At 42.8% G+C, this 25200-nt stretch overlaps 2 protein-coding genes across 5 annotated transcripts in view; one reads left to right on the top strand and one right to left on the bottom strand.

Moving 5' to 3' along the window:
- PIK3AP1 (phosphoinositide-3-kinase adaptor protein 1) overlaps nt 1–25200 on the bottom strand; it is a 119575-nt gene that overhangs the window by 45866 nt on the left and 48509 nt on the right. Inside the window, exons 3-8 of the mRNA XM_041729683.1 lie at nt 15100–15236; nt 11973–12117; nt 10161–10303; nt 9922–10054; nt 7195–7391; nt 4471–4660 (exon numbers count right to left, since the gene is read on the bottom strand). Coding sequence (XP_041585617.1) covers nt 4471–4660; nt 7195–7391; nt 9922–10054; nt 10161–10303; nt 11973–12117; nt 15100–15236 — 945 coding nt within the window. The remainder of the gene's footprint in view (nt 1–4470; nt 4661–7194; nt 7392–9921; nt 10055–10160; nt 10304–11972; nt 12118–15099; nt 15237–25200) is intronic.
- LOC121476005 (UBX domain-containing protein 8-like) lies at nt 1630–2729 on the top strand. Of its 4 annotated transcripts, none has more exons than XM_041729724.1 (2): nt 1630–1738; nt 1862–2729. In XM_041729724.1, exons 1-2 carry the CDS (start codon nt 1651–1653, stop codon nt 2476–2478), a joined length of 705 nt encoding a protein of 234 aa, XP_041585658.1. In that variant the 5' UTR covers nt 1630–1650; the 3' UTR covers nt 2479–2729. The 4 variants fall into 4 exon arrangements, with proteins under 4 accessions (XP_041585658.1, XP_041585669.1, XP_041585642.1 ...); XM_041729735.1 differs by having other exon boundaries at nt 1633–2056; nt 2195–2729; XM_041729708.1 differs by having other exon boundaries at nt 1633–2194; nt 2237–2729.

Here is a 25200-nt window from a genome sequence, read left to right as displayed (position 1 = left end):
GTGAATGGGTCTCTTCCAGATTGGAAAGGACTGTGTATTGGCCCCTCCTGTCTCCCCGACACCCAGAAGAGGCAAGCAGCTAAAACACATTAGATGTTCCAGAAACACTTGTTGGGTCCATAGAGAGATAAATGGAAGTGCAAGTGCAGAGGGTGCCAGGGGCTTCTTGGTGAGCTAACATTGGGGCCATGGCTGTAGCTGCTAGATGGCTTCTTTAGAAGAAACTACAACTAAAACTTATGGCAGTAGCTGGAGGTTTCTGGCAGGAAATAAGGAATACAGTCCTAGAGACAGAGACCTCAAATGTGAGCTCTATCACTTATTAGCTAGGAGACTTTGAGAAAGTTGTTCAACTTCAGTTTTCTCAAGTATAAAGTGCAGGTTAATCAAAGCATCTTTATGTGGCTTGAAGGATTCAGTGAGATAGAGGATGTGGATGCAGGGATGATGCCTTCTCTCCTCACCCCCCTGCTAGGTCATGGCTCATTCGAGAAGAGCTTCTTCCAGCACTTCTAGTTCTCCCTGTCAGGTGCAGGAAGGTAGCATCTACTGAACTTTCCCTCATTCTCCCTGCTTCCCAAGAGGGGCAGCCACTTTATCTAGCAAACACCTACCAACGACTGAACCACAGCTTCCAGGTGCTGGGGTTGCCATGTCAAAGGCCCTGCTGGTGTCAGAGTCTGCCTTCGGCCCCTGAGCTGTCCACACCCTCTACTCCAAGGTGCCTTCTTGGTGCCTGCTTTTCCCTTCCTGGGTGGGAGACTCAAGCTCACCCCCCTGCCTCGTGTGCCCAAAGTCCCTCTGTCTTCTTCTTAGCCTGAAGGTTGGCAATACTCAATCTTGCCCATTCCAGAAAGCCCTCTGTCAATAAAGCTGATGTGTTGATGGGTATTTGTCTTGCCTTTCTTGAATCTATTGAATAGTCCAGAGGGAAGAAAGGCTAAATTTTAGGAAGTGTTTCAGAGTGCTTAGCATTTCATAGCAATTGGTAGTGACATATTTAGAAGGCTGTTTGAGGGCCTGTGGTAGGTCCTCCTGCTCCAACTGTGCATCAAAGTCCAACATTATTTAGACCAGTGGTTCTTAAAGGCAGCAGTACTGCCCTCTAGGGGAAGCTTTGAAAATCTAAGAGGGGGGAGACAGAACATAAAGACTCCTAACTCTGGGAAACGAACTAGGGGTGGTGGAAGGGGAGGAGGGCGGGGGGTGGGGGGGAATGGGTGACGGGCTCTGAGGGGGACACTTGACGGGATGAGCACTGGTTGTTTTTCTGTATGTTGGTAAATTGAACACCAATAAAAATTAATTTATTAAAAAAATAAAAATAAATAAAATTAAAAAAAAAAAAGAAAATCTAAGAGGGGGGTTTTAGGTTGTCACCAGGATGGAGGGAAATGACAGTAATTCCCCTTATCCTTGGGGGACATATGCCAAGACCCCTAGTGGATGCCTGAAACCACAGATAGTACCAAAACCTAAATATACTATATTTTTCCCTGTATAAACATACCTATGATAAAGTTCCATTTATAAATTAGGCACAGTAGAAAATTAACAATAATAACTAATAATAAAAGAGAACAACTGAACCAATATACTGTAACAAAAGTTATGTGAACAGCCCCGCCCGGACGCCGCGCTCCCCCCACCATGGCTTCTCGTGGGGTTGTTGGGATTTTCCTCCTCTCTGCTCTCCCCATCTTGTGTCTGGAGCTCCGGCGTGGGAGCCCTGATCTAGGAGTTAAAGATCTAATTTTGCTGTGTGGTCGGATTTTCTTACTCCTTGCTCTTCTTACTTTAATTATTTCTGTGACTACCTCATGGCTTAATTCATTTAAATCATCTCAAGTATATCTGAAAGAAGAAGAAGAGAAGAATGAGAAACGGCAAAAACTTGTCAGAAAAAAACAACAAGAGGCACAGGGTGAAAAGGCCAGCAGATACATAGAGAATGTTCTAAAACCTCACCAGGAAATGAAATTGAGAAAACTGGAAGAGCGCTTTTATCAGATGACGGGTGAAACCTGGAAGTTAAGCACCGGTCATAAACTTGGGGGTGACGAAGATTTGGGGCTTGAAAATGAGAGCCAGACATCTTTTGAAACATCAAACAGAGAAGCAGCAAAGAGAAGGAACTTGCCTAAGCCTCTAACCAAAATTTCACCATCTGCTGAGCAGCCTACGCAGAAGGAGGTTCTTAATCTACCTGAAGAACCTCCTGAAGCAGCTGAAGAAGTAGTTACTGTTGCTCTCCGATGTCCAAGCGGGAATGTCCTGAGAAGAAGATTTTTGAAGTCTTGCAGTTCACAGGTCTTATTTGACTGGATGAAGAAAATCGGGTACCACACATCCCTATACAGCCTTTCTACTTCCTTTCCCAGACGGCCTCTGGAAGTGGGGGGAGGCTGGTCACTGCAGGACATAGGAATAACCATGGATACTGTACTCAATGTGGAAGAGAGAGAGCAGAGCAGCTAATTCAGAAATGAGAACTACCTGTTCTACATAAAATCAGTTATGCCATGACCTTACAGGACAATAAAGGATTCACATTGAAATTACGCCATTGGCTTGATTCAGCTCAAGTAGATAAACACTTTAATGTTGATATCCTTGGGAACATAGGGACAGAGGATTAGAAAAGGATTACTCTCTGTATATAATAGTTTTTGGAATGTGCCATTTTACAGTATACCAAATGAAAACTAGATAAAGATGTATTTGGTAAGCACTCAAAGATTTGTATTTTTCCTAGCCGACATCATCTATCGCTGTGTTGAAAAGCAAAGTCATATGACTCGGTTTTCTGCCTCTTTGGTCCACCTTGTCACACTGAACATTTCATAATTCAGTCAAATTCTCTAATGCCTGTTAAGTAGGAATGTTTGTTCTGCTGTATTTCTAGAAATTAAACCTTAAAGACATTTCAAAGGTCAAAAAAAAAAAAAAAAAAAAAAAGTTATGTGAACATGGTTTATTTCGTTCTCAAATATTTTACTGTACTTACCCTTCTTGTGATGACAGATGATAAAACACTTACGTGATGAGATAAATGATGTAGGCATTGTGATGTAGCATTGGGCTACCACTGACCTTCTAAAGATAGGTCAGAGGGAGTATCCACTGCTTCTGGGCCATAGCTAACCACAGGAAAGTGAGACTTCAGATAAGGGGTCTCGAGACTACTGCAGTGGTATTTAGCAGGGAAAGATATAGATACCCTGCAATGTGCAGGGCTATCCTGGACAATGAAGTGTTTTATGCCCTTCATGATTTCTAAATATTTCATTAGTCATATATATAGGTTAAGAAAACTGTTTATGATATATATTTGCACTTATATGTGCATATGTACATTTCTATGCATATGAACAGGTGTATATTTCTTAATATCAACAGGCACAAAGAAAAATATGGACAAATACCCCACCAAACTATTAGGAGTGCCTCATTGCTTGGTTTTGGGTAGAGTCATACAGACTTTTAGTAACTCAGTTATGCATTTCTATTTTGTTTCAAGTTTTTATAAGAATGTATTACTTTCACAATTGAAAAAAACAATTAAGTTAACCACCAAAAAAATGGGCAAAATTTGTTAAACAATTTACAAGAAAAATGCTGTCCTAAAGATATGATATTTTAGAAATAAGTTTATTATATATTAATCCATTAAAGTTAGGCTACCCAAAAAAAAATCTGTCTATAAATTTCTAAGCCTAAAAACTAAACAGCTTCATATATAAATACAATTTGTATTTCTGCATGGTTTTAAAATGCATGGAATCTTTAGGGATTCAGTTAGTATGAACATGGAAAGGAGACTGTGAAGAAATATTTACCACTCAGGAAAATCCAGGCCCTGATACCAATATTGCTGATGGTAGTCGAGTCACTGATACAACAGACATACATTGGTTGTTCAGCATTTGAGGCTGTGATGTCAGGGATTCTGAGTGAAGATGCCTGTAGCTGACTTTCTCATTATGTCCTCATGCAGAGCCATACTGAATCCTTCCTCTCCTTTAACGTCTCTATTTCAATCAGGGCATATATGTGATTTCTAAATTTTCACACATAGGTAGTCTATATTATATATAAATGGCACGTCAGGGTACAAAAGGCATTATGAAATGTTTGCTACAGAAAGGGCCTATTAGGACTGACAAGGCTGAGAGCCACAGATTTGGCCCCTCAGATCACAAAGCAATGCCTCCCTCAACTCTGACCTCCAGGCTTTTGCCTACACTTTCCAGTCACTCAGCAGTCACAGCAGAGGAAGTTTGGAGAAGGATTATGCTTGTCACAGCACATGATGACAGCTCTAACTCTGTGTAAAACAGGATCTTCGTCTCTCTGGGGTGGGGCAGTGGTAAGCCAGGGACTTCCCCTCACCCTCCACAACTGCACACAAGAATGAAGAAAGCCATGTGTCAGCAATGGATGGAAGTGGAACTGGGCTGTGCTACTTACAGAGATCTTCGGTGGCAGCTGGGACAAAGGCAGCCATGGACTCATACAGCTCTTCATCACAGCCGGGGTTGAGGGAGCACTTCATGAGCAGGTCTGTGGAGAGGTGGGCCATGGACTCATACACGGCATCAGCCTCCTCCCCTTGCATCAGTTCCTCTTTGATGTGACTCTTCAGCATGTCCACAGTTTCCTGAAAGAGAAGATAGGACTCACAGGCACTTGGAGACACTCTGGCCTTCTAGGTAGAGTGAGGCCTTCAGTGGGCTTGGGACAGGCAAAGTAAAGGTTCATACAGGTCAGCATTCAGCTGTCCCACCAGCCTGAAAGCTCCCAAAGGCTAGGTTCCACGTCTTTCTCTGATTGTTTTGTCTTTTTTTTTTTAATCTTTGTATCTTCTCCCAACACTAAGCACGCAGTCATGCACACAAGAGATGATCATTAAATGTCAGATGACCAGAGAATATAAATTAAAAACTTTTTAATAAGCACCTATTGTGGGTCACGCACATATATCACCTTATGTCATCCTTTCCAAAGCTGCTCAAGAAAGTTGCAATATTCCCTAAAACACAACTCAGAAAAACCTAGTGCCTTATTCAAGGGCGTGCAGTCCTGCCTTCTGACCTTTCTACTGTACCCTGGTTCCTCCACAAGAAACAAATGACACTCACGACTGTAACCCTTACTGACCAACCAGATGGAAATCCAAATGGGCTAAACAGGGCTGCAGCTAAAATGTTCTTGCACTGATGTGTAGGCAGATGTCCCTCAGAAGCACACTGCCCAGTCCCTGTTCCTTCTAGGAGGCTGCTCTGAAGTGTTTGGTTTGATACACTGTGTGCCCAGAGGAGAGACAGTCTTGGCTGAAGCACCCTGCAGTCAGACAGGCTGCCCTCTATCCTTCTGCCTCCCTGTGGAGGTGAAGACAGAAAGTTGGCTTCTCTGAAACCTCTGTACAACTTTTCCTGGTAAGAAACTTCAGTGTTTCACAATCCTTATTTCAGCACCAACCCACAAAAATCCTCATTTTCATCATCACTACCCCAAAAGAGCTAATCTGCTATTCACACAATGTGTTGGTTTCCTGATGAGACCTAAGGACTGGCCCAGGTGACAGCTGTGAAGTGCTGGGAGACTCAAGGTCTGGCATTTGGTTTCAATGTGGTGGATAGAGGAAATGGGACAGTTCTTAGAGGTCATAAAAACATGCAGGGACCTTCTGGAAGCAATGCTAAAGATGATTATGGTTGGAGAGCAAAGAAGATATGAGAAATGTGAACCGGATTAATTTTGGTGCCAACTGAAAAGGCATTGTTAAACTTCCCTGTTCCCTACAGTAGAATAACAAGCCTCAGCACCGGCATCAAATTAGGTTTGCATCCTATCTCCACCCTTGCTGGCACAATTATTCTGCCTTTCTAAGCCCTTCTCCTTGTTTGTTACACAGATAACAATACCGTCAACTTCCAAGGATTGTGGTGAGCATGAAGTGAAACACGGCATTTGCCAATCAAATAAATTCAATAAATACTGATCATGACTGTGAACACACAGTATGTCCCCAAGAAAAACTATTGGTGTGGAAATGATATGCTGCATTTTATACATTTCTGACTTCAAAGTAAAGCTGAGTAAATACTCCTAGGCTGTGAGCACCTTTTAGCCTCATTTATGTCAATGATGCCCAAAACAGGCACTCATGCTATTGCACTGTTTGACACAATCACTCCCAAACTGTGAGGGGCCCCCTTCCATGCTTCAGTGAATTGCTGCCTTGCAGACTGTCAAATACAGAGTACAGAGTTAAGTTGCTGGGGAGGTGTAGGCTCACTCCCATATGGAGGTAGAGAGCAAGACTAGACTCTTTATTGTTCCTTTTGAGGTCTCAGCCCGTCCATGAGAGGCTGAGAGTCTTCACTGTGACTCGTGACGATGAAGGAAAATCAGGAAAGAATGGAGTCGGAAAGGACAGGTCTCCAAGACAAGAGAAGCGACATTGGGGCATGGAATAAAGCCTAGGCACGGGATGAGATGACACTCAAAGAAATTCTCAGAAGTCAATGATCAAGGAGGACCTGGGGGTCCAAAATCAGATGAGCAAATAAATTGGGCGTATCTCTCATAAGATAGGCAGAGACTCAGGAAGAGAGATAGGCCATTAGCATAAGGGGGAGCCTCACAGTTGGCCTCCTGAAGCAGAGCTTTGCTGTGCAGAGCTCTCCTGCAGTCTCTGCTAAGGACAGAACCAATCCTAACAGTTCACCCAGATATGAGAATGGGCGAGGCAGCTGGGAGCATCCCACCAAAGTACCTTGGAGATGGTATTCGGGTGGGGAAGAGGGACCCACATCAACGTTCAGCAGATTTACTCTTTTTTCTTTCAGGGTGGACCTCAGTGCTTTATATACATTATTTCCTTTTATCCTGAAAACAATCTTATGAGCAGAACTAGCATTACCCTCCTTCTGTACATCAGGAAACTAAAAGAGAGCGGGTACCTGATTTGTCCAAAGTCACATGGCTGACAAGTTTTGGCACAGGAATGTGGACCCATGTGACTCCAGGGCTCAACTCTTAAGCCCACACATACTTGCCCTGCCAGAGATGAGGCACATGAGCACATGCTAGATAGAGATGAAATCTAATCATGTCTCTAGTGAAAAGGTAGCCCTAGGACCACATAGTACATCTCCATTCCTAGGGCCTCTCCCACCTTGACCTTACCACATACTCATCGATGAACTGCCGCAGGTCCCTGAAGCCATGTTTCTCAGCAATTGTGTTGGGATAGTGGCCATGCTTGTTGGCCACACTATATGCCTGCAGGGCCCCTGGGCAGGTGAGCAACAAGGCAGTGAGGTTCTTCAGTCCGTATTTCGCAGCAAAATGCAACAGGGTGGGCAACTCTTCATTCCTTTGATCTGAAAAAGTGTTAAGGAAAACAATGGACAAAAAAAAATGAAGGCACAGGCACCCTTGTTCATGGAGACAAAGCTGGCAAGCCCACCACGGCAGCCAGCAGGCACTCGATTATTACTTCTTGGTTGACTGACCTAATATCTGACAGCTTCCTTTGAGGCACAACTGAAGATTATGCCCTCAGATGACAGAAGAAATGATATGCTCATTAATTAGCAAATCTAATAATTAATATCCTACATTCTTTCTCTAAAAGTATCAAAGAGAGGATCCCTGGGTGGCTCAGCGGTTGAGTGTCTGCCTTCAGCCCAGGGTGTGATCCTGGAGTCTGGGGATCAAATCGCACTTCAGGCTCCCTGCATGGAGCCTGCTTCTCCCTCTGCCTGTGTCTCTGTGTCTCTCATGAATAAATAAATCTTTAAAAAAGAATAAATAAATAAAAGTATCAAAGAATCCTGAAAAATGATACTAATTCAAAATATGCTGATTTTCTGAAGGCTTAAGTAGCAGCCACAAAGTATAACAGGAGTCATGTTTTGACCTTCTCTGCATATTTTGTAACACTTTAAAACAATTGCTTTGTGCTGATTAAAAAAAAAAGAAGTCCAACTTCTTAGCTCTTATTCCAAATTTCATAAAGTATGCCAAATAATCCTAGGTATGTTAATTAGCCTTTCCGTGGCCCTCAGTTTTGAACTAGAAGATATTTCCAAACTATCTCAAAAGGGCTGGGAGGATTAATAAGATGGTATTCAGTGAGTTCTTTGTTTAAGGTTTTGAATGTTGGTATTAATACACCTGAACTGCAGCATGTCCATTAACCCTCTAATTCATGGGAAACAAAGTGTTCCCATGGCTTAGGGTCCTTGGATCCCTGTAACCCCTTCTATCTACTAATATCTGGATACAGCAAGCCTATCAAGAAAATAGACATGTATGTGTTGTAGAGTTGGGGACAAATCTTTCTTTTGTTTGTTTTCATAAAAATTGATTTCTAAACTCAACAGCGATAGAGACATATACTTTTATGTACACACACATATACACATACAGATTTTTTTTTAAGATTTTATTTATTCATGAGAGACACAGAGCGAGGGGGGGTGCAGAGACACAGGCAGAGGGAGAAGCAGGCTCCATGCAGGGAGCCCAACGTGGGACTCGATCCCGGGTCTCCAGGACCACAACCTGGGCCGAAGGTGGCGCTAAACCACTGAGCCACCCGGCTGCCCCCCCACCTTTTTTTTAATAAAACAAACCAAGCTTCCTATTCATCTGGGGATTAAGGGTCTGAAAAAGTCCCTAGGACCCCACATTGGCAGGCTATGAGATACTCCTTCCTGAGCCCCAAGTTTAAGAACAGAGAATACTAACACTGCTGAAAGTAATGCAAGAATATTCCACAGTAGAAAAATGGGGAGAGGTAACAAGAGAATGCCCCTGGGAGAAAGACTTGAGAGTAATATAACCCCATCCTTCTGGCTCTCTTGGCTATGAAAGGACGGGACATAGGCAGAGGGCAACCAGGTTTCATGCAATGTGAAGGAGGAATGGTATCCACAAAAGCACCCTAACAGGCATTCTGTCCAGCCCACCAGGCACCATCCTCACATAAGACGTTATCCCAGCTCCCAGCATGTCACATGTACACACAAGACTGCTTGTCCCTCATTGAACAAATGTTTGTTTTGAGCCTGCATTTAGCCACCTGAGCTGGTAGCCTAGCAGAGCAGACAGACAAGCTGAGGAGAACTAGCACAGAGGGCACCTGGCATGCTAGAGGAGCCCACAGCACATAGACAGAACCTAGAACCTACCAGAGGTTCAGAAAGGTCTTCCTGAGGAAGTGCTACCTAAGCCACTGTAGGGAGGTGGAGAGCAGTTAGCCAGGTGCATAGCAACCAAGAAGGACAGGAAGAAACTGCATTCCCATGAGTTCAGGTAGCAAGAGGCAGGCAGAATTTTCATCAGGTGAAAGAAGTTAATACTTCCTGTAGAGCAGAGCCCAGGGATAGAGGGGAGAGAGAGAGAGATGAGGGCAGAAATCCAGCAGAAACCCCTTCCCAACCCCTTGGGAAGGGCTTGGACACATGTTATGAGTTTGGACTTTATCTAGAAGGCAAATGGGAACCACAAAGGATGTTTATGTTTAGCATGAGGTCGAGGTATGCAGATTTCCAACTGAGAAGACTCTCTAGCTAGCCAGGAAGGAATTGTTCTCCAAGAATAAGCTACAGGGCAGGAATGAGCAAAGTACAAACACAGGGTGACTGGACACTGAAGCCAACAAACTACAATCAACCCATGGCTGCTTTCCTGCACTTTGGCTTTTTTTTTTTTTAAGATTTTATTTATTTATTCATGAGAGACACAGAGAGAGGCAGAGCATAGGCAGAGGGAGAAGCAGGCTCCCTGTGGGGAGCCTGATGCGGGGACTCTATCCTCAGACCCCGGGATCATGACCTGAGCCAAAGGCAGATGCTCAACCACTCAGCCACCCAGGTACCCCCTGAGCTTTGACTTTTGACTTACTTGTCATCATATCCTCTTCTTCCAGCTGGTTAATTCCAAAGAGGTGTAGTCCACTCGCAGGGATGTTGTTCTTCAGAGACTCTGTCAGCAGTTTATCGAGGGTCTCTGTGTTGTAGGGCACAATTTTAAAGGCCTAAATACAAAAGTGAAGAATTTTCAATCCAGCAGATTCAAGGCTGAAAAATCATGAGCAGAAACTACATGTCCAGAAAATTGAGCTTTCCTTTCACCATCCCTACCTGACACATGAACTCCACAGGATTGGCAGCATTGGACAATAAATTCCCAATTTCTTCCATGTCAGTATAATAGCTGATAACAGTTTCACACACCACTAAATCCCCGGAATAGATCTTCAAGGAAACATTCCCAGATGAAAAGCCTAAACAGAAGAAAAAAAAAAATACCATGAATGTGCCCAGGAAAAACAAGGGTCCAGGAGAAAGTGTTCACGGATTCACCTTAACGGTTAAGAAATTAACCAGAGGATGGAAGGAAGATTTGGGAGGTAGGTAAGGGATAGAGAAGTGAGGGGAAGGGTAAAAGTGACAAGTGAGCCAACTAGCACAGGAGAGGCCTCTGAGTCTGAGGAATTGTCCTCACCAGGTCCACAATTTAATATTTGGAAGATTTTCATCAGCTTTGTTCACTAGAGTAGGCCCAGGACCATGATAAACAGGAAGAAGAGTTGAGTTTAAAGCACAAGGACAGCAGTTGCCACAAGGTGGGGAAAGATCCTGGCAGGTGGAACACAGTGCTTCCACAACATGGGACTTGGGAGAATTGATTCACTGGCTCTGTTGCTGTCATTATTATGTGCTCTTTCTCTTTTCTATCACAGGAAGGGGTTTTGAGGGGGAAAGAAAAAATTAAAAATACACCAACCACAAAGATTCGATTCACAAAAGAGGAAATGCAACAAGTAGAGAACATGGAAAAATATTCAGCCTTGCTAGTAATCAAAGAAATGCAAATTAAAACAATGGGCTACTCTATAAAAAGACATCAAATTAGCAAAGATAACTTTAAATGACAATGCCTAGAGTTGGTAATGACACAGCAAACTTGATAGGAGTAATATTTCAGGAAGCAAGTAAGCCTTGCTTATTTTCCAGGATCCTTAAAAATGTCTATCGGCTCAGGGATTCCATCTTGAAGAAATGCTCCTAAATACATGCATGCATAAAGATGCTTGATATATTATAACTTAAAATAAGACAGTAAGAAATCAAAATCATATAAATACATAACAATGAGATGAAAAATTAAAAGATGATACTTCTTTTCAATGGAATATAATGCAGCTTTAAACAATATGATTTATAGAAGATACAAGTCCAACACAAGGAACTGGTTTTATAAATTATGATACAATGGATTACCTTGCAACCATTAAGCATTATGTTGTAAAAGAATATTTATTAACATGGGAAAATACTCATAGGTATCTTCTAGATAATGAAAGTGGCCTATAAGACTATACAAAGCTATGTACATAAGATGCAAAAAAATACAGAAATCACTGATTTCCTTTGAGGCATATGGGCAATTTTCTATTCACTTTTCTTTACCTTGGCTGTATTCTTCAACTTTTCAGTATTAAGCACATATACTTTTATAATAGAAAAAATATGTTATAAAATGGAAAGTTACAAAGTCCATGGGGTAAAGGGACTCTGTCTGAGAGAATAAATATAAGATTATATCAAGAAAAACAGAATATTGAGAACTCTGTTTTTAAAATTGTGAACAAAGGCCAAAAGACAGAGTAGTAGCCTGGTGACTCTATTTCTACTTTCCTCTAATTTCAAAAAATTTTAATATGTTAATTTCATAAGGATAAAAATTTTACTATATCCATTTTTCCCCCATCACACAGGTATGTTTCTGCAACTTCCTTTTCCCTTAAATAGAACATGACAACCAAATCCAAATCTTGGCTGTCACTTTTCTCAGTTGCTGAATAAAGACAGGACAAGTAAAAGAAAGCAAGACTGGGCCTCTTTCTAAACAGGATTGCCTGATTTCTGGAGGTAAATGGGGCTACTCACTGGGGGCCTTCACGGAAACGGTGTATTCATTCTCCAGCTTGGCTTCCACCCTTACTGAGGGAGAATCCTCAGGAGAAAATTCTGCTTCTGTTGACACCCTCTCATCCAACTTACATCTCACGATGACGTAGACTGTGGTTTCCGCCTGGAATGGGAAAGCAGTAAGTGTCCCCTCTCCCTCCTGGGTGCCCTATCAGGGTGCTGGGTAGAGGGTCTCCCAGCTCCCTGAGCCCCAGCTCTATCTAGTGAAGCTACCCAGAGAAGGGTGGGGTTTGCTGTCCAACACTGGGCACAACTGCCATGGGTCCCAAAGAAACAAGTTACAAAGACCAAGAGTGAACATTTACAAACCTGTACAGCAATTTGAAGGAAGCAATTTTATGTCTGTTGAATCTAATATAATAATTTAAAATCCTTGGGCTTGTATTTCATATACCTTTTTAATCTCATTTTTATAGCATTTCTTTTTTATTGCATTTGATTAAAGCATTGGTCCATGACATATTGGAAAATTTGACAAACAAAATAAAAGAGGTCTTCACAGATGGTTTGAGAAGCACTATTCTGACAGTAGCCTGGCTACTCAACATGAAGCCAACGGACAGCACTGGAAGCTGATTTGAAATGCAAAATCTCAGGCCGTGCCTGGACCCACTGCACCATCAGAGTCTTTATTTTACCAAGATCCCCAGGTGACTCACATGCACCTTACCATGTAGGAGGAACCAGCCTAGAGAGGCTAACTTGGGTTCTGCTTCCCATGCTGTTTTAGAATGGGCAAAATACCTTATTGGAGGACTGATTTTGCCCAGGCATGAATAATCTGAATAGCTATTTCACCTGGCTTTAAGATTTTTTGCCAGGTCTGCCACATACAATTATTTTATTGTGCTGGTTAAGTAGATGAGCCTCTTAAGACTTGAACAGGTAATGACAGGCTGTCCAAAGAGCAGCACTTCTGGTGCTAATCCCCAAACGTTCATCCTATAATTCTTTTATAAAGACCTCATAGGAGGCCTTCATGACCAGGGCCACCATTTCACAACAGGTGAGGAAGATGTTAAATGTGAATGTGTATTTGGTTGACCTGACTCTGGCTGCAGGCCTGGGCCTGTCGCACCTGCTCCTTCTCCCAGGCAGCATGGGGAGTCAGAGAGAATGAATGTGTCCTCTCTATTGACAATAGGACCCAACCCCAGTCTGGCTGCTCCAGGATCCAGAGACCTAGAGAAGGCCACAGGGAGAATCTGGAAGCCAGGACAGGAGAAAGAATGAAAGTCTGGAGAATCAGAAAGGCATGTTAAGAGTACTATTCTTTGTTTCCAAACGCCCTTACCCACCGGTGCCCACCAGTCTGGTCTTAGGATGAGAGGAATGTGGGGAAGACAGGAAGGCATATGGAGAGACTGGAAACTAAAATGCCCACAAAGGCCTAACCAATGAAGAGAGGGCATGAAGTGGGCTGAAAATAAGAACAGGGAGTGATGGGAGCAATGAACTAGGGAATTCATGCCCCATCTAATGGGTTGCTAGGCCCAGCCACTCACCTCAGGCCTGGTATTATCAGATTCTGATTCAAGGGAAACTGGGATGGGACCCCTGGGTGGTTCAGCGGCTTAGCGCCTGCCTTCAGCCCAGGGCATGATCCTGGAGTCCTGGGATCAAGTCCCACAACAGGCTCCCTGCATGGAGCCTACTTCTCCCTCTGCCTGTTTCTCTACCTCTGTGTGTGTGTGTGTGTGTGTGTGTGTGTGTCTCTCATGAATAAACAAACACAATTTTTAAAAAAACAAAAACGAAGCTGGGAATAGATTTTCATGCCTAATTTTTAAAACACTGTACAGGGCAGCCCCGGTGGCGCAGTGGTTTAGCGCTGCCTGCAGCCTGGGGGCGTGATCCTGGAGACCCTGGATCGAGTCCCATGTCGGGCTCTCTGCACGGTGCCTGCTTCTCTCTCTGCCTGTGTCTGCACCTCTCTCTCTCTCTCTCTGTCTGTCTCTATGAATAAATAAATAAAGTCTTTAAAAAATAAATAAATAAAACACTGTATAATCTAAACCAACCATATCTATGAGCTCGATCTATCCCAAAGCAACTGTCTGCAATCCCCATGGAGGGAGTCCTTGCCCAATGCCTGTGGCCTCAGGCTGCATGTGAAACCACGCACAGGTGCAAGGTAGCTAGTACTTCCCATTGCCAAGACTCCCATACCCCTTGTCTCACAGACACCATAGGGGCAAACTTAGCATAGGGCTTGTATCTACAGGGAAGGGTTTTGCTGTTCTGAACTAGTATCACACATTTTTTTCATCAGGAAAGGAAAGATAATGAAAATCTATGGTAGGATTTAAATGACGGTGGCCCATCAATTGGGCCATCACATTTAAGTCACCTGTTAACATAGGTCTCATCCTGAAAATGTTAGTCACATTATGCTTTGGCTTTTAACTTTAAAATTATCTAAAATTAACAACCAATATTGGTGAGTTTCAGCCAGCAAACTTCAAAGCATTCATTTGAGGTACAGCAGTGGTCAATTGATGGAGAAGCAAGCTCTCAAAATGCCCCTCTATCTACTTCCTCTCAGCACTAGGCTGGCAGGAACAGACCCAGGCCTCTACCTCCAGGGTTGGTAATGCTCATGTTTGCCACATGCTCTGTTTCTGATCTATGAACTTAAAATCTTAGATAGGGGGCACCTGGGTGGCTCAGTTGGTTAAGCATATGCCTTAAGCTCAGGTCATAATCTCAGGGTCCTGGAATCAAGCCCCATGTTGGGCTCTCCACTCAGTAAGGGGTCTGCTTTTCCCTCTCCATCTGCCCCTCCTACCCTACCCGTGTTCTCACTCACTCTACTCTCTCTCTTTCTCTCTCTCTCTCTCATAAATAAATTAATAATCTTTAAAAAACAAAGATGAAGTCTTAAATGGATGACACATACTTTCCTGAGCTCTCTTCTCTCTTACCTAAAGGAGTGAGGTGTGCTCAAGGCTCAGGTACTGGGATTCCCAGAGCAGCTAATCGATAATGAAATCCCCAAGGGAAGGCTGAGATAACACCCCTTTACTGCAACAAATGCATCCATTGAAAAGGCTGACACTGATCCACCAGCCCCAGGAGTGCCTACCCCACAGCGAATGCGGTCTGGCTGCACCACCATCAGGTTCCCAGGTGAAGTCTGCAGTGGCAGGCTCTGCTGCTTCAAGCAGGAAGCGACCTTCTCGTCCTCGGTCTCTGTGTCAGTGACTGAGTCACAGCCAGAATCTATGGGACAAAGGACATCACTGAATAAAAACACAAGGAAGGAGAACTGATGGGCATGTTCCACCCCATGAAAGCCCCAAACATTACCAAATAGGAAATGGCTCTGAATGTCAAATAAATAGAAGCTGAAGAGAGTGACTCAGGAAATCATGAAACACGACCTGCCGGGAAAAAGTCAATTACCCGGTAGGCAGCAAGGGTAGGATGCCAACAAGAGGACTGTGGAGAAGAAGAACGAAAAGTCTGAGACAGGATGTTGCCCAAGGCTGGGAAGTCTACTCTTAACCAGTAGATTTCTGGAAGATTTGCCTCCAGACTTCCTGCACTGCTGGCTTTGGTGGCTGCGAGGAAAGGAGGCCCCCTCTCCTCAGGTGGGGTCAAGCATGGACTGTCCACTTAATGGTCATCTTTTGAACCCCAAGTAAGACCTGTGCTATCCAGGAAGCCATTAATCCTCAGGGTCATGGCTATCCAATGGAAACACTCTGGAACAACAATGAAAAGCAATCATTTCCAACAAATCTTGGATCAATATAACTAGGTCCCAGATCGGTACCATAGCTAATACCTATATTGTGCACAAGCTCAGAGCAGGTGAGGAGGAGTGTGCAAATGTGTGAGGCATGGCATGGAATGAGATGATGCTGAGATGGTGTAAGTAGAACCTACCAGACCTCTAAGGCAGAGGCTCTTAACTAGGGCCCATCAATTGATACCTTGTGTGCAAGATTCTGTCTGTGTGTTTGTGTGTGTGTATGTGTGCGTACTTGCCTATACTTCTCTAGAGATAGTACAAAGCTTTCATCAGATCCTCAAAGAGGAACAAAATGGCTAAGAATGGTTAAGAGATAGAAGGTTCATCCAGTTCCTTTCTTGGGCTTGCTCTTCTTTACCTCTAAACCACTTACAGAGCCAGGCAAACATGTCAGGCACTTGACATGAAAATTAATGAGACATCAATCCTGTCTTCGGAGAGCCCACAGTCTAAAAGGGCAGGTCCCGTGAGAGGTAAGACTTATCTTGGCTCATTCCTGCAGGCTGGCCTCCTGGGGAAGGAGGTGGCCTCTGGCAGAGCTCAGAACAGTAAGCCCTAGAAGAATGCTGGGGTGGTGCATTGAGCCACTGATGTATCCCACAGAGAGCTGCACCCATAGGCTTGGCCATTAGACCTCAGGTCACACCAGGGGAACAGGCTGTGCTCCCATGACCATGAAGGCTGAGGTTGGGGAGCTGGTCTAGGGGGCAAGGCACCATCACGTCCTACTGCTGTAGCTGTGAGACAAGGATCTCCAGGATATGCTCAGGCTGGGGAAAGGGCTGAGGATTCCCAGATATGCAGCTTAAAAACTCTGCAGCCTCAGACAGTGGTCTTATCCTATAGCCTATGTCTGCACTGCCAGATGCCTCTGCACAGCCCCCAGACTGTGATGGGCAATGAGACATACTCCTGTTGTTCTTCCCCTCTCTGGGATTTCCCCCAAGACTCACTATTCCACAAGGCCTGGCAGAGCCAGCCAGGTCTCTGATCCTGCTTGCACAATAGGAATCCCAGCAGAATTTAGTGTTAAGAGACAAGGCAAAGGGTCCTGGAAGTTCCAAGGAGGGTTGATACTGGTTTTCACTAGCCATCAGAGGCATCAATCTCTTATAGCTCTCCTTTCTTTTCCAATCCTAACTCCTTTAACAATGCCAGTTATCCCCCTCAAAGGCTAAGTGCAATAGCCTCCCTGGCTCCCTGCTTTCCAGCCACATCAATGGAGGCTGCCACTTTCTCTGCTGGATCTGTCCTTCCCTGCTACCTTCTCTTCTTGATGGATTACTTCTATAACAGTCAGGATGGTTACCTCTACAGACAGAGCCGTACACACCACACAAGCCGTACACACCACAAGCTCCCACCCACCAAGGGAGCCTGTTTAGGAAAGAGCCAAAAAGATCAGGGATAATTAATATTTTCTCTTCTGAATAATTATATAGTATCGTATCAAGCTTTAATATTTTATTATTTGATGCCTAGACTATCCCATTTTTTCCATTTCTGAGGTTCTTCCTGAATAAGAAAAAAAATCTCATTGACTTAAACACCTAATCAGTTACTTAAAACTGCAAGAACTTCCCCAGAATTCCTCCAGATTTGTTTAGACACTACCCTGAGCAGCCCAGTGCCAGGCACCAACTCTTGCCAATTCCTTGTTCTAAGTGATTTTACAGGTATAAGCTCCTTGGGACAGACCCAATGTATAGTCTACCATTGCTTCAAAAAAGAAAAACTCTTCATTTCTCCCAAATTACATATCTGTAATTAGTCAGCTGGCCAAAGAGTCAAAGCTCTAGTAAATATATTAAGGAAAGAACAGAGAAAATATAAGTAAGCCATTGAGAAGACAGGATAATGACAGATATGGAAAAGAATTTTAGAAACATACTGATGTGAAAACTCTACACTAAGAATTTTTTAAATTTCAACACAATTTTATAGAAAAATATTAATTACCATAATTGTCTCAGAACAAGTAGAAAATCTGACAAAATCAATACTCATGGGAAAAAATTCCTTTTTTCAAATAAAATTCAGAGTACAAGTCATATACCCCTCTTCTTGCATTGAATTTTATTTTATTTTTTTTTTTAATTTTTTATTTACGATAGTCACAGAAAGAGAGAGAGAGAGAGGCAGAGACATAGGCAGAAGCAGGCTCCATGCACCCGGAGCCCGATGTGGGATTCGATCCCGGGTCTCCAGGATCGCGCCCTGGGCCAAAGGCAGGCGCGCCAAACCGCTGCGCCACCCAGGGATCCCTTGCATTGAATTTTAAATTACAGTTACAACAATGTTCTTTATAATATCCAATCTTCCTATCTAGGAAAATTCCATTTATATAGGTTTATGCCTCTTACCAAAATTTAAGAAACAATAAAGTGTAGTCCTGTTTCGTATTACATTTATAAAAAATTAAACAGCAATTAAATACAATGGATAACCCCAAAATCAAGCTTCATTCTCATAAAAACTTAATATGTCATCAAGAAAACATTAAAAATCGGTATAGAATAAACAAAATGGTTGGCAAGAAGAATGGCTCAGCAGATGGTGCAGAAATTTTAGCTATTTGGGGTAGGGTGATGGGACAGAGGGACTATTTAGATGCTTCCTAAATCTCATATACCCCCAAATAAAGTTTTGATAAATTATAGACTGAAGTGAAAAATAAAACAGATTTTAAAAATCAAAAAGATGAGGGGCATCTGGGTGGCTCAGTCAGTTAAGCGGCTGCCTTTGACTCAGGTAAGGATCCCAGGGTCCTAGGATCAAGCCCCACATCGGGGTCCCTGGTCAGTGGGGAATCTGCTTCTCCCTCTCCCTCTGTTAACTTCTCCTGTTTGTGCTTTCTCTCTCTCTCTCTCTCTCTCTCTCAAATAAATAAATAAAATCTTTTAAAAAAAATTAAAAATATGGAAATATGGGTGAAAATTTTATCATTGGTTTGGGAAAAGCTTGTTCATCTTAAACAACTAAAATATAATCTAGACAAGCAATAGAGTTGGTATGAATTTAAAACTTTAGTAAACAAAGTTTGAAAAATCTAAAATCTAAATTGTATTGCTTTGGTGGCATTAGTCATATTGGCCAAGGGTAGAAACAACCCAAATGTCCCTCAACTAATGAATGGATAGACAAAACATGGTATATTATTCAGTCATAAAAAGGAACAAAATATTGAACATTGAAAACATGATGCTGAGTGAAAGAAGCCAGCCACAAAAGACCACATATTCTATGATTCCAAATATGTGATATGTCCATAGGAGGCAAATCTATAGAAACAGGGACGCCTGGGTGGCTCAGTGGTTGAGCATTTGCCATTGGTTCAGGGTGTAATCCCAGTGTCCCAGGATCAAGTCCAGCAGGGAGCCTGCTTCTCCCTCTGCCTATGTCTCTGACTCTCTCTCTGTATCTCTCATGAGTAAATAAATAAAATCTTTTTAAAAAAATCTATAGAGACAAACATAAATTAGGGGTTGCCTAGGGCTGGGGGACTTAGTCGGGTAGAGAGCTTTGAGAGATGATAGCTAAAGGGTATGCAGTTTCTCTTTTGAGGGGATGAAAATATTCTAGAATTAACTGTGGTAATAGTTGCACAAGACTATGAATATCCAAAAAAATACCACTGAATTGTACACTTTAAATGGGTAACTTGTTTGATGTAATGAGCACTGGCTGTGATATGCAACTGATGAATCACCCAACTTTACCCCTGAAACAAATAATACACTATATGTTAATTAATACAATTTAAATAAAGTTTTGAAAAAAATGAGTCACTTGTATGTTTGTTTTTTTTTAAGATTTTATTTATTTATTCATGACAGACACAGAGAGAGAGAGGTAGAGGCACAGGCAGGGGGAGAAGCAGGCTCCATGAAGGGAGTACAACGTGGGACTCAATCCCGGGTCTCCAGGATCACACTCTGGGCCGAAAGCGGCGCCAAACCGCTGGGCCACTGAGGCTGCCTGAATCACTTTTATATTATGTGAATTATATATCAATAAAGTTGTTATTAAAATATCCAATGACCAATCACAAACTGATTTAAAATTTAAAATAAATATGCCACAGGGATAATCTCCTTAATATATGAAGGAATTATAGAAATCTCTTTAAAAACACCTAACAAAAAAATAATAATAATAAAAATAATAATAAAAATAAAAATAAAAAAAATAAAAACACCTAACAAGGGACACCTGGGTGGCTCAGTGGCTGAGTGTCTACCTTTGGCTCCAGTCGTGATAGTGGGGTCCCGGGATCGAGTCCCACATCGGGCTCCCCAGGGGAGCCTGCTTCCCCCTCTGCCTGTGTCTCTGCCTCTCTCTGTGTGTCTCTCATGAATAAATAAATGAAATCTTTAAAACAAAACACCCAAAAATTAGATAATTCGCAAAGGAAGAAATACGAATTACCTCCCCATCTAAAACAAAAAACAAAAAAAACCCATCCACTTCCACTAATTATCATGGAAATAAGAATAAAAACAACACTGCTACTCTACCTTTTCAAATTAGGAAATGTTTTAAGATGAGGGAAGACAGGGATCCCTGGGTGGTGCAGCGGTTTGGCGCCTGCCTTTGGCCTAGGGTGAGATCCTGGAGACCCGGGATCGAATCCCACGTCAGGCTCCCGGTGCATGAAGCCTGCTTCTCCCTCTGCCTCTCTCTCTCTCTCTCTCTCTCTCTCTCTGTGTGTGTGTGACTATCATAAATAAATAAAAAAATTTTTAAAAAAAGATGAGGGAAGACAGATATCTACTCTCATTTGATGCTAAGGGAAGTATAAACTGGTAAGACCTTTCTGCAAAGCCACGTGTCCACATACAGGGAAAGAGAAAGTCTAAAATGGTCATATCTTTTGGCACATAATTCTACTACAAATTTCTCTTTGAGAGGAAAATAAATGTCCAAAACATAGACAAAGATAATGAACCAAGATGTCTGCTAAATCATTCTTTGCACCAGTAAAAAGTGGAAAACAACTTAACTGTCCATGGAAAGGATACATAAATATATTATTTTCAAAGAGTTTTTTTTTGTTGTTTTTTTTTTAATTTTATTTATTTATGATAGGCACACAGTGAGAGAGAGAGAGAGAGGCAGAGACATAGGCAGAGGGAGAAGCAGGCTCCATGCACCGGGAGCCCGACGTGGGATTCGATCCCGGGTCTCCAGGATCGCGCCCTGGGCCAAAGGCAGGCGCCAAACCGCTGCGCCACCCAGGGATCCCTACGTTCAAAGAGTTTTAAGTGGAAGCTTATAACATTACAGTAAGCAACAAAGCAGGAAATAAAATCATGTATCTTATGTGTAGAGTATCAACTATATGAAGAGACATGCATTTAAAAGGTCGGAACAAAAATAAAATAAAATAAAAGGTCGAAACAAAATCTGGGCTTGGCTTGTGCATGGCCCTTCTTCCCTCCCTCCCTCTTCTTTCCTTTCTACCTTCCAATCTTTCCTGTGTTTTCTGAGTTTACACAATGAGAAAGCACTTGGATAGGGGGTTGGGTAAAGAGAAAGCAGCCGCTGAATCCTTTGGTGAATTGTGTCACTAGCTTGGCACAAACGAGATTGACCCTTAGTACTGTAGCACTTGGCAGATAATCCCCAGCATTCAGATGGGCCATGTCCACAGTTCCTTCCAGTCACTCGAAATGAATTCACTCATGGCAGCAGTGACAGCTAATTCACTTCAGGAAGTCAGGCAGGATGCCATTCATCCTGAGGCTGATTCTGGAGGCCCTAACATCACCACCACTTAGGTTTCTTCCAGCCATAGCTACCTCTTCCAGGGCATGCTACAGACTGGGCCGGGGCCCGCTTGCCTCAGCCAACCCAAGGTTTCCTTGAAGGAAATGCCCACCCAGATGGAAGCACCACTGAAACCCACCTGACAGAATGAGCCAGTGCCAAGCTTTGCCACCTATGTATGCGGTCCCTCATGACCCTCCCCACCTTGAAGATAAGGCGCTGCCCTGAGACTCACATAATAAATGTCTGAGTGAGGGCACCTGAAAACCCTGAGGACACTCCCCCACCATGTAAATTATCATTAGGATACCAATAGTATCCTCACTGCTTTAAAACTGAACAATATTCTCTCAGCTTTTATGAGGTCCACAGGAACTCGAGAAATTATACACAAAGACTTCCTGGGTCATCTGGCTCACCAGAGTCTCTTGTATAAAGGATCCATGTGGCAAATACTCCTTGGATTCAGAGGCAGGAAAATCTTGTCTCTTCAGAGAACTTGCCTGTTTTCTCCTATTAGACAATAAGAACAGGCTAATGTGGTGCGTTTCACTTTTTGCCCTTGCTGCCAGATAATTCAGTGACAGTTTGGTCACTTGTAACTGCTGTTACACTCTCATCCAGGGCCATGGTCTTGTCTATTTGTCTTTTCTCACATTTTGTTTAATTTTGGGGGCTGTTCCAAATACTTTGGGGATTTAGGCCAGATGTGACACCATGTTTCTCAAACTGGCAGCTACCAAAGGCCTCAGATATACAGTCCTTATGGGAATATGTGCTTGGCCTTTTCATTTAGATGATAGTGCCTCTAAAATGAAATGCAAAGTCATTCCAGATGATCTGTATGACCATGTTATAATTGGGTCCTGCCATAGGTTTGTGATGTCTGTGTGTACGTGTGTGTGAGTGTGTTTGCAATCATTTTGCAGCTGGATCGTGCTACACTGGATGTCAGGGGCCAGTGAAGAAAGAAGAGAGGAGGCAGTGCAATATGTAAAGGAGGTGTTTGGGATCCCTGGGTGGTGCAGCGGTTTGGCGCCTGCCTTTGGCCCAGGGCGCGATCCTGGAGTCGGGCTCCCGGTGCATGGAGCCTGCTTCTCCCTCTGCCTGTGTCTCTGCCTCTCTCTCTCTCTCTCTCTCTCTCTCTCTCTCTCTGTGTGTGACTATCATAAATAAATAAATAATTTTTTAAAAATTTAAAAAAAAAAAGTAAAGGAGGTGTTTGTGTCACATGAACACCAGAAGGTTACCCTGTATACTACTTTATATAGAAAAATGAGGTGGGAGATCTAAGTCCCAGAATAACACAGGGGAGTGGCAGCAAGCCCCCCTCAATGGAATGGACGAGCACCACAGCCTCGTGCCATGTTCATGATGCTGCTTCAATAAAGCATCATCTGGCAAAATGAATACATTCCTTAGCCTTTTATTTATTTCATACCTATATTGGTATCTTTCTTGCTCATATTGATATGTTTTGCTTTCAGATTTGGGAAAGAACATCAAACATAAGGAGTTGAATGTGTTTATAGATATTTAAAAACATCAGAATAATTTGCCAACACTAAAGATTCCTAATTTTTTTTCCCTTATGAGGGAGTCTCTACATTATTTGGGTGTATAAATTCTATGAATTTTGATTGAAATGTGTGTATGTATGCAACTGTATCCCCAACGACACCACACGGAGCAGCTCCTGCTAGGTGAGAGGGTTGGTGACAGACTCCTTCCTACCAAAAATAATAGAAGTTACTCTTTATTGAATATTACAGTGACTGCTTAACAGTCTTAATCTCATTTAATACAGGACAATGCTGGGAGAGAGAAATCAATATCCTATTCTCAGTTTATAGATAGAAACCCTGTGCCTGAAAGATGGAAGTAAGCAAGCAAGTGGGAGTTTGCCCTCCAGGGGTCTGTGCCTTGCCTGGTTTGTGGATGGGTCCAGGGCAGGAAGCAGCTATCACTTGCTATTCTGTTATGGGGTTGTGGCTGCAGCTCAGAAGACAGGATGTAATCCTTTTGCTCACCAGTGCCTAATGGTGCTGCCCTGTTTAGAGCCATGATACCTTGGGTTAGATATGCTGCGACCTGCCACCAGGGCCAACAGGCACATCCCGAGGATGGCGTTTAATCAAGAGACACTGAATGCCAATGAAACCAGCTAGAATCCAGCAAGCTCAAGGGGCCCCTGACCCAAGGCTGCACTCTCTTACTTTACAAATAAGTTTTCAGACTAACAAATTTGCTGTCTTTTCCCTGCACATTATCTGGCACTCAGTCAGGACTACAGCTTTTTGATAGCTTGCATGAGGGCCAGAGAATGGTGTTTGCAGATCTTGGAGAGTTTTTTCAGAATCCACAAGCTAACTTCTCTTGAAAAGTAATGCTAAGGGATCCCTGGGTGGCGCAGCGGTTTGGCGCCTGCCTTTGGCCCAGGGCGCGATCCTGGAGACCCGGGATCAAATCCCACATCGGGCTCCCGGTGCATGGAGCCTGCTTCTCCCTCTGCCTGTGTCTCTGCCTCTCTGTCTCTCTCTGTGTGACTATCATGAATAAATAAATAAAATCTTAAAAAAAAAAAAAAAAGAAAAGTAATGCTAAGCTTTGAGAACGTTATAAACAAGGATCATTCATTAGAACAACCACGTTTGGGACACCTGGGCGGCTCAGTGATTGAGCATCTATCTGCCTTTGGCTAAGGGTGTGATCCTGGGGTCCTGGGATTAAGTCCCGCATCGGGCTCCCTGCAAGGAGCCTGCTTCTCCCTCTGCCTGTGTCTTTGCCTCTCTCTGTCTCTCATAAATAAATAAATCTTAAAAATTAAAAAAAAAAAAACACGTTTGTTGAGCATTTACTATATGCCAAAAACCAGGTAAAACCCTTAACATATATGATTCCATTTTATCACAACTAAGGGATTGATATGATTCTGCCCATTTCACAGATGAGAAAACTACGGCACAGAAATTTAAGTAAGTTGTCCAAATCACATAAGTACTTACTGTATGAAAATTTAACCCCCAAGTCCATGCTCTCATGAACTCTGATAGTGTATTTCACATTGTGAACCATGTAACCTGTTGAATAGATGATTCCAAAGTGTACAGCAAATATTCAGTGATACTAAACCACATGGTAGAAAGCAATCCTCTTTCAATTCTTCCAATACCATTTATATTAAGAAGAAGGCTTGGTAAGCTAAGAGGATGCCTTGAGTACCCCTCTCACATGCTTTTCTTTTTCTCCCTTTGTACAATGGTGAGAACAAGGCCTTAAGCCCACAGGCTTCTTTCTGTAGGCATGAGTATCCAGTAGAACTTAATACCACTGTTTGATTATTATTGTCTTTATTTTTGAAGTTTCTTTCTTTTCATATTAAGAGATACTGGTTTTTCCATTATACTGGCAAAGTTTCCTTTTAAACAAAATTTACTTAGGGACGCCGGGGTGGCTTAGTGTTTGAGTCTCTGCCTTCAGCTCAGGGCATGATCCCAGGTCCTGGGATCAAGTCCCCCATCAAGTTCCTTGCGAGGACCCTCCTTCTCCCTCTATGTCTCTGCCTCTCTCTCTGTCTCTAATGAATAAATAAAATATTTTTTTAAATTAAAATAAATTTACCTAAGTAAAAAACCATGAAATGACTCAAAGAAAATATTG

Source organism: Vulpes lagopus, chromosome 2 (assembly GCF_018345385.1).
Source record: "Vulpes lagopus strain Blue_001 chromosome 2, ASM1834538v1, whole genome shotgun sequence".
In the NCBI taxonomy this organism is placed as follows: Eukaryota; Metazoa; Chordata; class Mammalia; order Carnivora; family Canidae; genus Vulpes; species Vulpes lagopus.
This window is presented reverse-complemented; position numbering and strand designations above follow the sequence as displayed.